The sequence below is a fragment of the Camponotus vicinus genome, unplaced genomic scaffold, assembly GCF_025532165.1.
Source record: "Camponotus vicinus isolate PSW18456_S1 unplaced genomic scaffold, iyCamVici1.0 SCAF_1, whole genome shotgun sequence".
In the NCBI taxonomy this organism is placed as follows: domain Eukaryota; kingdom Metazoa; phylum Arthropoda; class Insecta; order Hymenoptera; family Formicidae; genus Camponotus; species Camponotus vicinus.
The window spans coordinates 15939034-15954370 of NW_028141945.1; the positions used below are offsets into that span (position 1 = coordinate 15939034).

The following is a 15337-nucleotide window of genomic DNA, read 5'->3' on the forward strand; positions in this document are numbered from 1 at the left end:
TATTTAAATATTATAATATTAAGTATTAATATTAATATTATAATATCCTAAATATAATATAATATAATATTAATATTAATATTATAACATTAATACTAATCGCATAAACTTATATGTTTAACATTAATAATAATCTTTTTTAATAAATTAATAATTAATGTTAATATCATTTATAAATATATATTAATTATAATAAATGTCAATGTTTGTTCTTATAGTAGTAATAACTGAAAAGTATAACAATTGATCATATTAAAACTTAATATTAAAAATATTATAGACAAAAAAAAGCAAAAGAATGACAATAGATAAAATATAAATTCGAATAAAAATATATATAAGCAATATAAGAAAACTTAATTAAAATATGTAAACTAATGTGAATATCTGAATAGAAAGTAAATGTGTTTACAAGCAATATATAAAGTTATCAGCTTCGATTGATTTAGTTAATTGATCATTTACGCCTTATTTTGTAAGTATTTCAAGATAATCCATCTGATTTTTTATTTCAGATGAACGTATCTCAATTTTGCGTTCCACATTTAAAATTAGTTCTTTTGAATAATCCTTCACGAATTGGCGTATCTAAAACAAATTATGTCAACATTTTCTGTGAATAATTAATTTATTCTGTCACATTATGAGAGAAAAGTTTTTCTTCAATATTCTTGCATATTTGATATAATTATGTCATAACTTTTATTTTTAATATAATTATAGTAAAATATTAAATATATTCTTTCTCTCTTATATAATACAAAGATAAGTAATGTAATTGAAAGATACTAATAATAATCTTATTATAATTTGTAAGTTTTATTATAGTTGTATAAGATTTACCTTATCAAATTGTTCCGTAGAATACACATGATTAATAATATCAATTAATATTGCAACCGTAGCTTGTCTATAAATATAAAACAGCAGGTTTATAATTAATATAAAAATTTGTTCACGATACTACTAACGGAAACATTTATGAGAAAATACATATATAATTACCTTGGTATTATTTTGTTAAAATTTGCAAATATATAATCAAGTATTATTCTATTCTTTGCATGCTTGGCAATAATAAAATGCAAACTGCTCATACAGTCTTTATGTTTTATTGTTTTATTACAATTCTCCACTGCCACTAACATTATAAATTTTTGAATTATAGCAATATTTTCAGAACAAGCCAAAAATCTCAAATATTTATTATCAAATTCTTCTTGGTATATATCAAGTACATTAGTCCAAAGAATATTGTTCGACATCGCCAATCCATTACAATATGTCCATTCCTCCGGAAGAAATCTATATTGAAAAAGAAAATAAAAAGTTATAAAAGTTTATTTTGCAATCTTATATATATATTTTGATCAAATAACATATGAATCATGTCACATAGAATATGTAAGAAAAATGTTACATCCTATTCAAGAATCATAATGATCAGGAAAATTACTTATTCCTTGTACGATTTGAAAGATATTGTTGTAAATTAGAAGTTGCTAGTTTCTTGCAATCAAAATCACCGAGAATACATGCCCACGTTGTGATTTCTTGCGCCATATACGTTAACATGTTAAGTTTTTCGTATGGTTCCTTTTGCAAATATCTGTTTAATATTTTCTGCATTTTTTCCTAAAAATTATTAATTAATATAAAATATGAATTTAATAATAATATAACATTAATTACATTAATATTTCATTATTTCTTATTTATAAGACATATGTGTAAGTGTGAGTGTGTAAGTGTGAGTGTGTGTGTGTGTGTGTGTGAGAGTGAGTGTGTGAGTGAGTGTGTGAGTGTGTGAGTGAGTGAGTGTGTGAGTGAGTGAGTGTGTGAGTGTGAGTGAGTGTGTGTGTGTGTGTGTGTGTGTGTGTGTGTGTGTGTGTTCCCAAATTATAATACATTCTGTAGAACTTTTTTCGCTGATAAAATAAATATAATTCAAAATTGCTGTCCTAAGAAATATTCCCTGATTATATATATATTTCATATGTATATATTTATATAAATTTATATATTTTTTTACGTTTATTTAAATTATTATATTTTTTACGGTGTTTATTTAAATTAATTAAATTTTACGAAATATTTAATAACGGAAAAGAATATACATTAATGAAATGTATACATAATGTGATAATTTGGAAATTTTACATAATTTTACATAAAAAATCAATTAATAATATAAGCAGTTCAGATATATCAAATGGTACAAATTCGAAAATTAAAAATTTCAGAAATAAAGATTTTTGCGTTTACACACATAAATAGTATACATATATAAATGAATTAATTATGCAGACTAGATTGATCTTGGAAACAGATGATTTTAGTTTATAGTTGTACTAATTGATGATAAATCGTATTCTGCATCTCAAATCTACTAATATCAAGTTTGAATGAATTTGTATTATTTTGGCATCTGAGCCCACTCATATATATTTATTTAGTACAGAGAGAGTCTTAATATAAAAAAAATATGTATTAATATGTAACGTTTAATGAACATAGTATAAAGTATGCGATAACTAGCTAAAATTTTTTTATTTTTTAGTCAAATAAGATTATATAAAAAATATAATTGAATTTTTCAGTTAGACTAAAACATATTTACACATTTTGTTTTTTTATCTTTTTGTAGATTATCTAAAAATAATTTATATGAGAAGTCAATATATTTTATATGTTATGATTCTATATTTTATATGTAAAATTCTTGCTAACAAAATTTATAACTACCTTGATATCATATGCTCCTACGTTTGATAATGGGAAAACACTCGACATGTATTCAAAAGCTTTGATCATAGGATACCATGCTATAAAATTTGTCTCTCGGGATAGATAATTCGTGATTTCCCAAAACAGAGAAGAATCAATTTGTCCAGTCGTTAAAAAATGATACGCATCATCAATGATTTGAGCACGATTGAGAACATGTATATCCGTATATTTCATATCATTTAAATACTTTGCAATTTTTTTCCAGTTTTCAGTATCATAGTTGACACGATAGTATCCTGTCATATAATAAATAAATTTTACTATTATACATAATAAAATATTAAAATGATTAAAATTATATTAGTAAAAGAAATTATGAGGAACACTATTAAATTTTTTAAATTTGTTGGATTTAACATAAACTTTCAAATGTGAACTGTTGTTATTAGTTATAGAATTACACATTTATCATTGTTTAATATTCTGTAAAATAAAATTATATAAGAAATTTTATATTTAAAATTTAAATTGATTTTAGAGATCACTAGATCATTAGATAACGCATATAAAATGAAATTTAATTCAGTATTCTTCAATGGCAATAACACTAAATACTTTATATGACATTTTATACATTACATAAAATTTTTACGCATATTTACTAATAATAATTAAATAATGCACGCATAATTATTTTAAATTTATATTAGCATATGACAAAAAAATAAAAATAAAATAAAATTTCAATTATGTGAAATAAACATAAAATAATTCGAAATAATTTGATTAATGTTTACCAGCTTGTTGTAAATTGATTATAATCCAACCATCTTCTTTGAAAAATTTAGATACATCATTAGAAAATGACTCTTCTTTAGTGAATTTTAGCCACTCGACATCACGAAACGAAGTCTTATTAAAATCGGGATTATTCTGTGTAGTATAGGTCATAGGTATCCACAATTCACCATCGATTGAATCGGAATTTTCTAATGATATATTTGTATAACCGTTATTTCGTGTTAGTTTTAATATAGGATAACTATTCTGTTTTGTCCAACCATCCATTTTTCTTATTAAGATAACATTGTTTTCTGGATGCAATTCATCAAGAGCATCTTGCATAGATCTCCAGAATATTTTCGATGAAAGTATAGAACCTGAACTATATAAAATTAAACTAAATAAATTTAATATTTTTAAAAACTCTTTAATATTGTAATTAATTGTATTAAAAGTCACATAAAATGATATATATATATGTATATATATATATATATATATATATATATATATATATATAACAATTTTGTTGTGAGCGATAAAATAATTTATAGTAAAATGTAAAAAAAATTCCAAAATTAATCTTATTTTCTATAATAAAATAGCTATCTTTTATTAATAAAATAGAATAGAGTAGCCGATACAGAATTCTGAGAATAAAGAGATTAGAACGCATATGTAATCTAAAATTAATATTATGTTTGACTATCGATGCAATACACATTAAAAGGCATATAATAAGACATAAAATAATAATACTTACTTTTTTTCTAAATATATCTTCATACCAAGTGGAAACACAAGATCGGTGACTAAATGATGCAGCATACGCAATATAGAAAAAGCTACAATTAAATGTAAACAATATTATTATTCAGCATAAAATTTTATTATGTTTATAACTTTATCAATTTAACTGATTTTGTATAGAAGAATTATATATTTATATATATATATATATATATATATATATATATATATATATATATATATATATATACAGGGTGTCCCATTTTATTTTTGTCAGTCAAATATCTCGATATTACTTAGAGTTAGAAAAAAATGTTTCAGACAAAAGTTGTATGGCTTGAAGGAGGCCATAAGATGGTGTCATTGGTTTAATACTTTTATGTACAAAATAATGAGAGGAATCAATTGGTGTAAAAAAAAACATAGTTGTTTTTAAAAAAAAATATAATTGTTAATTGCAAATTACATATTTTTTCTTAAAAACAACTATGTTTTTTCTTTACACCAATTGATTCCTCTCATTATTTTGTACATAAAAGTATTAAACCAATGACACCATCTTATGGCCCCCTTCAAGCCATACAACTTTTGTCTGAAACATTTTTTTCTAACTCTAAGTAATATCGAGATATTTGACCGACAAAAATAAAATGGGACACCCTGTATATATATATATAGTAGTATAGCAAAACTCTCTTTTTTATATCTTATGCTACGACAAATTTACATTTACATTTCAAAATTCATGATATATTGTTTAATTAACATTTACCTTTATTGTAACGAAGAAAGCCAGGAAATAAATTAATATCAAGCTTGTTGATTTGTAAAAGATTCTTATTGAGATGAAAATTGAAACGGAGAGATTCATGTTGGTTTTGGACGACGAAAAAATTCATTTTGTTATAAGATGAGAAATGCTAAAAACAAAAATTTGTATAGAATAAAATATTAATATGTTAAAAATATTTTAATTATATAAATATTTAATCGAAAAAGATTCCTACTAACAATATATTTTTGAAATAATTGCTTGGTCTTAAGAAAAAATTGTATATTTTATTTCTTTTATTTTTTATTTTGATAAATTTAAAAATACAATTTAACAAATTATGTCTAAAATAGATTGTAATTTTTTGCAATTAAATATTGTTATAAGATTTTGAAGAAGAAAGTAATAATTATATTCTTCTTTTATTATTTTAACTTTAAATGTGCATGCCATTTTTTGACTAAAATTATTTTTTTACTTTAAAATTATACTTCAAATTTATTTTGAAATTTATGAAAAATTTTAAAAATAAACACCAACTAAATTAACACCAACTAATAAATAAAAAAAATGTATAAAAAATATTAATAAAATAATAATAAAATATATAAACTGTAATAAATAAAAGAAATATATAAAAAATTTAAGAATTTTTCATTTCACAATGATTGTTACAGACAATTTTTTTTAACTGTGTAAGTAAATTAGTGTTAAGAATATAAAACAACCTTATCGCGGATATCCGCGTCAAAAAAAATTGCAAATCCTTCCTTTAACCAAGATGGTAAACCACTGAGAGATTCAACTAGCATGTTATATGCTATTAAAGACTCTATGTTTAATTCGCTCATTATGCTGTCTGGTTCGTAGAAAATATCTGCTTCTCTATAAATCATTAATATTTAATTAATTAATTAACTAAATATTAGAAAATTTCTAAAATTGTTATTAATAATTTTTCTAAACTATTAAATACACAATTTAATCATTTTGAAAATTAATTTTATTGAATACATTAGTTTTATTATTAATCATCGAAAAAACTTAAATCATGTAAATAATCGGCATTTATTTTTAATTTGTATTAAAAAAGATATTCGATAACTTTTATAAATAATAGTATGAATTTTTTTTAAATAAATTAAAAAGATATTTTTTAATTATATTTATATTTATAAATTTATAAATACGTATTTTTCAATGCAGCTACTATTTTTTCTTGATGGATTATAATTTTATATTAATCTGTTATTCTCATTACATTCAAAGATTTAATGAGTTTTTGAATTAATGAGATACTAAAATTTGTACAAAGTTTCTTCCATTTCTCATGGCATTATATTGATTGTTTATTTCATTATTTTGTTAGATAGACTATTGTACTGAAGTCCAATCGATATATAATGAATAGTTTGAGTTTTTTTATTCGAAATTTTTATTTACGGCCATTTGCGCATGATTTTTATTTGGTTGTTTTATTTAAATTACATTTTGTTTATTGAAAAGCCTTTTTTCTTTAACTTAAAAATATTTGTGCATTATCTTAAATAATAAATACAAATAATAATAATAAATAATTTCTTAGAAAATAATACATAATCAAAAATTAAAATAAAACACTGTGTATATTTTAATTATTGCATTTTATACATGTACGAACGCGCGCAAGCAATATATATAGATATCCCAAAAATTATCAAATATTCTTTTCAAAACAAATCTTCAATTTAGAATTAATTTTTCCTTAGTGACTGTCAAGAAAAATTATTTTTTTATAAATATCCGAATTCCAATTTTTATCGTTACATATTTTTTAATTAAAATAAAATTAAAATTCTATCAAAAGGAATTTTACTTGAGAAAAATTTAATTTTTAAATTTAGTTTTTACTGCATAAAGTTTAGTTTCCAAAAAATTTTTTTGCTAAATTGTTTATAACTTGGAAATTATTGATGTCTTGACATTCTCATTAACCATTTGTAAATTTGCATTAATAATTTGGCATTAAAATCATCTAATAATTTTGAAATACTCTATATTAAATAACAAAACACACATTTACTTAAAAAAAAGTAAAATATTAATTTATTAAAAAAAAGCAAAATATATATTTCCGTATATTAACGCGATAAAACAAATTTTACGAACATTTATAATAAAGCATAGGAATCAAATTTGCATTCTTTTAACATTATGTATATAAAATTTAATGAAAAAAATAATAACTTTTAATTTTTAATTTGATATAAAAATAGAAATACCTATTACATATATTATTGCGATTGATTTAAATGTAAACATGTGTCATATATCCGAATTTACATTTGAAAATTTTGAAATGTAGAATATAAAAATAATTTTTCATCTCTATATAAAGAGAGAGAGATTTTTGTACTTCTCTGTATATTACCTGTAAAAGACAAGTCCCCAAGTTGCTACAGCTTTCTCTGGGAAATCCGGAATTGCAACATAATCTACTTTCGGAATTAACTTGAAAGTATACATATGCCAAAAATCGTTCATAAATTTAGCGAAATACTGAAATGTGCTGTATGCAGTTGAGCTATAATGCATTTCCTCTCTGAACCATACTTTTATATCCAATTCATCGAAAACAATATTATTAATAATATCATTATTAAGGCTGACATCATCCGTAAAATCGATTATTGCAATCGCTATGAGATAAGGAGATATTGAAGGAGTGGTATTAAAATATGTCCACACCATGTCATTTTCAACGTTATGTACATTTTGTATTGGCATATTCGACAAAGCCTTGTACTTTTTAGGGTGTTTTACAGAAATTGTAAATTCGGCCTTTAATTTCGGTTCATCCCAACATGGAAATAAATATCGCGCCCCAGTTGTCTGTAGATATGTTGCGAATAACCACCTGTCAATGGGCAAGAAACATGCTTTAAATATTAAAATTATCATTATTCTCAGCTTAATAGAATTATGATAAAAACAAATTTCATTTGATTGACATATTGACCCGTTTAATTATTGAACAGAGAAAAATGTAATTACATATAAATATATAGAAAAATATATACGAATTTTTGGGAAATTATTTATGTATATGAATCATTAAGAAATATATCATTTTTCATCTAGCGATTGATTCTTATTGCTCATTTTTGTTCGTAACTTATTGTAATATTTAGCATGCTGTTGCTGATTGTTATTATATGTATTATTGATAGTGATATTTCATTAAGTTTTACACAATAGATTTAATGATGATAATGGTAATGGAAATAATTTATAAAGAATAGAAAAAAATAATTATATATATATATATATATATATATATATATATATATATATATATATATATGAATAATGTTTATGTAACTATAAAAGTGTTCTTAATTCTTAACATTTACTTACATTGTGTTTCCTTTTCTATTTTTGTAAGAAGTTCTAAAGAGGCCTTCGGTATTCTTAGTTGCTTTACCGAGGAATTTCATGCTTAAAGTATAATTCCCAGGTAATATTTCATCGCTAAAGTACATGCTGAAAATGTTTGTCCGATGATAATATAAATATATCATTGGTTTATAAACTGATTCTTCTGTATTCTTCTTAAATATCTGTAGATTTTTGTTAATCAATGCGACTTTGGTAACAACCAGGTTTGCTGAATGCAATTCTATATGTCGCGTTTGTTCATAAATCTCGATGCTGATCATTGATTCACCACTGTATACATCTTCTTCGATAGGTAATATCAATTGGATGTCGTAATGTGTCGGTTTTATATTATCCGATAAATTATAATTAACTGTGGTTTGTATTTCAGCTGTCCAATCTTCATTTAAGGCAGCCATCGCAGTGATAATCATACCGATACTTATTAATAATTCTAAGAGTGCCATGCTAATTTTTACGTACCTATAAAATTATTTTCTTTATTAGTTAAAGCCAAATACAAACAAAATGCAGCACGTAAATGTATGCATCGCGTAATTATTAGACAAAACAGAACAATTATATATAATCTTAATATACACACACACATAAATATATATATATATATATATATATATATATATATATATATATCGAAATCGCTTTGAAAATTCTAATGTAACTTTAATTTTTAAATGTCAAACATTTAATTAAGCATTAAATTTTCGTGCGAAAGATTGTTCAAATATTTTCGTTCGGGTATATTTATCACATATTGTCTGCTATTTATGTTTTCTCAAGGAGAATATACTAGACAAACGAACAACTGAAAATAAATCTCAGAAATTTATTAAATTTTCTTAAATATCTCATCCTTTACATAAATAAGTTAAATTGAACACTGGCGAATATTTTGTGCATATTTTTTATGATATATATTTTTTTTAATGACGAAAATTAGTTCGTTCGCTCAATATAATCATATTTAATATAATTTTGAAGAATATATTTATTATAACTACTTTACGGAAAAAATATGTAACTAAACGTTTCTAAAATTTGCACATATATATACTGCGTATAGTGAGTCTAATATTTACATAGAAATAAAATATAATTTTGAACCTTAAAAAAACTCCTTATGTTATTTTCTTAAGTTCAATATTTTTGACATATAATATTGCAATATATGGTTGAAATCTCGTTTTTTTGTATTATTGAGAAAAATAAAAATAATAGAGACATATAGTGAAATAAAAAAAAAATATTAATGCTCTCAAAATAATTCTGAAAAGATAACGTTATGGAAATAGAACTGTATGCTTTTCATACTTAGATACATTTATACATCGTGTTGTACAATTTATTTATGTTGAAAAAGAAATATATGTTTATATATTACGTTTCATTTTGCTAATAACTCACCTTGTACGATAAAATTATATGGCAATCAAGAAATAATCCTCCGTAATAGTTACCAGCAATTAACGTATTATTTCTACACTGTCAGAAATATATCTGTACAATTACCACGTTCTCACTTCGAGAGGTCACCGAAATCTCGAAACATCGATACCGGTACTGTGTAAGTTATAAATATGTACTGTTTGTAAATATAAGTCTTATAATCTCATATCCTCTATTAAATTATATTACAATTTCAATAGTATAATTTCAAAGTTTGTAATAAAATTTTTTTTAAATCAGACAAAATTTCAGATTTTAAAAGATTTTAAAAGTTGATTGAAAGTGTATTAAATATATAAGAAGTACAAAAGAAAGCAATATACTAACATATATACTACAAATATGTATACATATATATGATTAAATATATATTTTTGAAATAAATTATAATTATACTCGCAATCAATTACGTATGTTAGGGATTACTTCACTCGATAATTCATTGTCAGACATGATTCAATAAAAATATTAAATGCTCTTTGTAATTGCAAAGAATGCAAATAATTTGTATTAATAAACAGTAATAACTTGCTTGGTCTGTTCAGTTTCACAAACAAACTTTTCTCTTTGAGGAAGGGTACTTTATCATCGCGAAATTTAAAAAAATAAAAATGAATGCTGAGAGATGTCATAAATTTCATTTCCCGAAAGAGAGGTCGATAAGAGGCGATCATCGAAAATCTTAAAAAAAAACACGCGCGAGATCGTCGATAATTCTAATTTCGAAATGTAACAAAGTTAGACTCTTTTCTCATTTTGCGAAATTTGTGCGAAATTTCTCTGCATTGTAAAGAAATCTACCCTTCTGGCAAAAGTGCGTTCAAGACTGACATTCCAGGTAGGTGAGAAGGCACGTGGCGCCGGAAAGCAACAGGTTGTTGAACGGGAGCTGAGGGGCCGTTCGGTTGGCTGACTGGCTGGTCGATTCGATTGCCGGTAGTCCTAGCAAGGCCGGTCAAGACGACGCTAGAAAGTCTTACATGACATGCAGCAGCGAGACGGTATGCGATTGTTCGGTACGATTGTGTCTTATTTAGATGCCGGCCGCATTCTCGCAAGCGGCCGATTGGATCAGGCCGATCCGGTTGCTAGAATTATCGGAAGTGTGACCTCATTCCCCGCTCGATTGCCTCGCAAGTCGAGATTATACTACTTCACGTCTCTGTGGACCCGCTTGATTGGTAACATTATGAAAGGCGTTTTCGTAGCGTTTTCGTAGCGTTTCTCCAAAATTACTGCGATAGATTGACCATAATTTGACGTAAAAATCACCATAGCCTACAACTGTATTAACTGTACTTAATCGACTGTATTAGAGAATTGGAGAACATGGATCTAAAATTATATAAAACGAAGACTAATCTAAAGTTGCAAAGAAAGGAGAGCCTATTGATGAAACATCTGTCCAGCCAATAGCTGGGGAATTCTTCGTATAACAATTTTTATTTAATTTTTTTGTGTGATTTAATTTTAAGCTACCGTTCTCATTGTTCTCCTATTTTCATTGCAATGAAAACGAAAAGAGCAAACGCAGCTTCCAGTTGTGGTCTCTCCCCCAGATTATTCTTTTTTATTTCCTTCATATCGGCGATGATGAAGTACCAACCGTGTTACCTAATGCTCGCACAATGGTGGCAACGACATGTTCCGTGCATAAATCTTCGACGAGGGTTACATGTGCATAAGAGCTCGTGTATATTCGCCAACCGCGAATCGCGCGACGTTATCTCGCTATTCTATCGCGGCACCGGTCATTAAATATGTTATAAATTCTGCCGTGAAACTCAGAAAATGCTTTGAATGCGATCTAAATTTCTAATGTCTAGACGGTGCTCTATCGGCAAACAGCGAAAGAAGAGAAATAAATGCTGTTGTGCTTGTGTATGTTTGATATAACTGCTCTTAAAATATATAGTATATAAGGAATTTTTTTAAAGAATTTTCTAAACATTATTTTATGTCAGCTATTTATTATTTTATGTTAATTATGAGATTAAAATATTAGAATATCAGATTTTTATATTTAAATATATATAATTATTTATATTTAATATGTGTACCAAATATATATTAAAAAATTATAATTTATATAAACATATTTTTAAACTTTTTTTTAAATAATATTGTGGAGCTCAATCTTTTTAAAAATTAAACTCATTAAGAGAGGACTAAAAATTTGTTTTACTGATTATTTTAAGCATCACTCCATGAAATTTCTATTTGAAACGTGTTATTAGTGTAAGATTTTAATCGATAAATCAATAGAATAATATCCTTTTCATATCTTCCACAGGTAATCCAAAGAATTACGCGCACATTCCGTTGCGTCATTCGATTTGCGTCATTCCTATGGCACAGATTAAAATTGAAATAAGCGAATAACCGCGTGTGTATGCCACGTATATTTACATTTATTTACATTGCATATAATAGTCGCAGCTTTCTCGATACGTGAATTCATATATTATAGAGGTTTGCATTGGCCATCGATGTAATAGCCAGTTGTATTGACGCGTTTTTTCTAATCCGCGACTAAGCATGACGTATTACAGCACGCTGCGAAACGATCTACAGGAGCTGATGGAGCGTTTCTATTTTCAGACGGCAAATGGAATGCGTGAGTCGGTGGATCAACTCGAGAAAAATCCTCTTTAACTGTCGGTTCCACGTGCTAAACTGCCAAGTGGCAAACGGCGGCAAGTAGTCGCTCGTATACAACAAGGACCCGTCGTCAACGATTTATTTGACGTTTCGCAAAATATCATGTCATTCGTTACTTTTGCCGATGTTTTTGTACATATATGAGAGAAAAAGAGAGATTTAAAACTTAGCAGAAATTTATAATCCCGCGGCAGCGTGATATCAAAATGACAGAGAACTTAGCGTAAATCATATTGCGTTCCCCGCGAACTAATAGCATTTTATTATTTTTTCAGGCAATGATTTCCTTGAGAGTATTAACTGTGTTAAAAATATATATGATTCCTGTCTTATATATAAGAAGTTTATAAGCTAAAAATAAATCAATATGATACAAATTTAATAGATGATTTTTAAAATATTAGGTCTAATATAAACCGGAGTAAAATAAAATTAAGTCAAATAAAATTCAGTAAAATAAAATTAAAAGCACACATAATTGGACAAGATTGAATTTCAATAGGCATTAAAATGTATTCAATTAATATATAATTAACATTCAAATTATACATATATATAGATCATACTATTATAGATTGTAACACGAGCAAAAAAATAGTACATATGTATAAAATAAAAATATTGACACATATAAGCTGATTTTTTATTACACAGAGTGTCGTAAAATAAATGAAACAAAATATAACAATAATAAAGTTCTCGAAAAATTAAATAATATAAATGTATTTGCGCGATTTTTTATTTCAAACAAAAATTTTCGGTAGAAGAATTTGAAATTGATCAATCATAAATTTTGTTTAAATTCACTTGATCGCAAATCAATAAATAACGTAATAAGAAAAGTGAATTTGTAAATCATTAAAATTATATTTCTAATATTGTGCAAATTGTAAAGAAACATTTGATTGCAAAACCTCATGATTGCTTCACCATGTTGTTATCGACGCCTTCCTGGATTTTTTTTCTCTCTCGTTTTCATGCTTGGCTGCTTCTTCATGACACTCACGTGACACTCACACACATATTCGCGGAAACACAATTAATTAGACGCGTGCACTAATTATCAGAATACGACAATCTCGCGCGATGCACTTTATATAAATTATTGGCGTATGTATGAGACGCGCATTTGTATTACAAAAATTGTTAACCAGCGCAAATAATTATTATTTACAATTATTGCGTCTCGGGGAGGATACAAAAAAATCATGATTGCAAAAAGCTATCCATTTGGCATGAAAAATGATCATATTCGCATGTTATTTCTGTTAATCAATATGCGTACATACATGTTTATGGTAATTAGTTCTCTCGATATGATACAAGAGGACAAATATAATGCAAGATAAAATTAAATATCAATATCCATAGAGAATACAATATACGAAAGAATATAATATACTTTACCAAATCGCGTAGCCAGATCACTTTGCCAAATTGCGTAGTAAATTACGATTGATTAAATTATACAAAATACACGTTTCAATAATAAATCACCAATACACATAAACGTCGTAATATTGCGCGAGTTAATTTTTACTACATTTTGTTAATTAATCCAAAATCTGAAAATAATATTATCTGAACTCTTTTAAACCACGATATCGATTATATCATATTATAAATGATCACGTAAGACGCGAAAATTAATTATCGCGTTGACTTACAAGCTCTGATTATTCGAGAGAATGATATTTAATATCTTTTAATATCTTTTAATATTCTCACGATTATATTCCGAGAGAAAATGCGACACGCACGGAGCAACTCGTGCCACTACTTTCCCGTCTCACTACGTGAATGACAAGAGATCACCAAATGTAAACAACAGCGCGCTACGTCCTTGTACGCTGCTATACCCTTATTTATATATTCTTATTTACATTCTTTACATTATTTCTGTAAGAATTAAATTTCTATTTATGAGATATATACATAGCATATGTACAAGCTTACATCTTAAATAAAATTTTTGAGAATTATGTATTTATTTCTTTCGTTTAATGTTCGTTTAAAATGACAAACAAGAATTTAATTGTGTATAATCACATATATAATCATTTTCTTGAGATAATAATTACTTTAAAAATTATTTTATATAATTTGGATATATTTACGGTTCAAATTATATTTCACTATTACATCCTAATTAATTGTACATTTAAAATGTACATCGAAAATAAATATTTAAATATGACTATCCCTAAACATATTTAATACACGTGAACAAATATATATATTTTAACAATTTATAATTAAAAAAAATATCTAATACAGCGATGATCTATTTTTTATTCTTATGTCGCTATACAAAATTCTTTTCTGCATATTATAGAAGTACATTCTCAAAGTTCCTTTCCTCTCGTGTCTACGACGCGTGTCGTCGAGAGGCGGTCGCGCACGTTATGTATCTTCTTCTCTCGTCTCGGTTGTCCCTTGACTATAATGGGCTGTAAATAACCGTTTTCTCGGGTCCGAGCGCCGCGGAATATTGTTTGCGATGGTAATTGTAATGTTTCCCGGATCTCATTTGCTGGCTTTCAGCCGCTAATATACGGCGGCTTCGTGGAGCGAGGCCGCGGCCCGCTCGTAAATTTACTGAAACACACAAACAGTTCATCTGGACTGGCTCTGGGTCGCGTGGGTGCTTGAAACGTTTCACTTTGCAGCCCCGTATTCTCGCCGTTTCCTCCTCCGATCTCCCTTTCCGGCATATCTTTCCCCAATCCTCTCACTTACAAGGATCGAATTCTATTT

General features: G+C 26.2%; 1 protein-coding gene and 1 long non-coding RNA gene across 12 annotated transcripts; one reads left to right on the forward strand and one right to left on the reverse strand.

Moving 5' to 3' along the window:
• Positions 1-107: 107 nt before the first annotated feature.
• Positions 108-14454, reverse strand: LOC145977605 (aminopeptidase N-like). Of its 7 annotated transcripts, none has more exons than XM_083109693.1 (14): positions 14309-14454; positions 13988-14145; positions 9878-10033; positions 8432-8935; positions 7446-7931; positions 5764-5920; positions 5036-5183; positions 4277-4358; positions 3528-3895; positions 2746-3026; positions 1457-1635; positions 1006-1305; positions 844-910; positions 108-588 (listed from the first exon to the last, which is right to left on the reverse strand). In XM_083109693.1, the coding sequence occupies exons 4-14, from the start codon at positions 8917-8919 to the stop codon at positions 469-471; spliced, it is 2676 nt and encodes an 891-aa protein (XP_082965819.1). In that variant the 5' UTR covers positions 8920-8935; positions 9878-10033; positions 13988-14145; positions 14309-14454; the 3' UTR covers positions 108-468. The 7 variants fall into 7 exon arrangements, with proteins under 7 accessions (XP_082965819.1, XP_082965817.1, XP_082965816.1 ...); XM_083109691.1 differs by having other exon boundaries at positions 13988-14119; positions 14248-14454; XM_083109690.1 differs by having other exon boundaries at positions 14248-14454.
• On the forward strand, positions 10810-13160 carry LOC145977606 (uncharacterized). Of its 5 annotated transcripts, none has more exons than XR_014440580.1 (3): positions 10810-11800; positions 12213-12305; positions 12521-13160. It is a non-coding gene; the product is annotated as an uncharacterized LOC145977606 (long non-coding RNA). The 5 variants fall into 5 exon arrangements; XR_014440579.1 differs by having other exon boundaries at positions 10816-11800; positions 12213-12391; XR_014440578.1 differs by having other exon boundaries at positions 10823-11100.
• Positions 14455-15337: the final 883 nt, after the last annotated feature.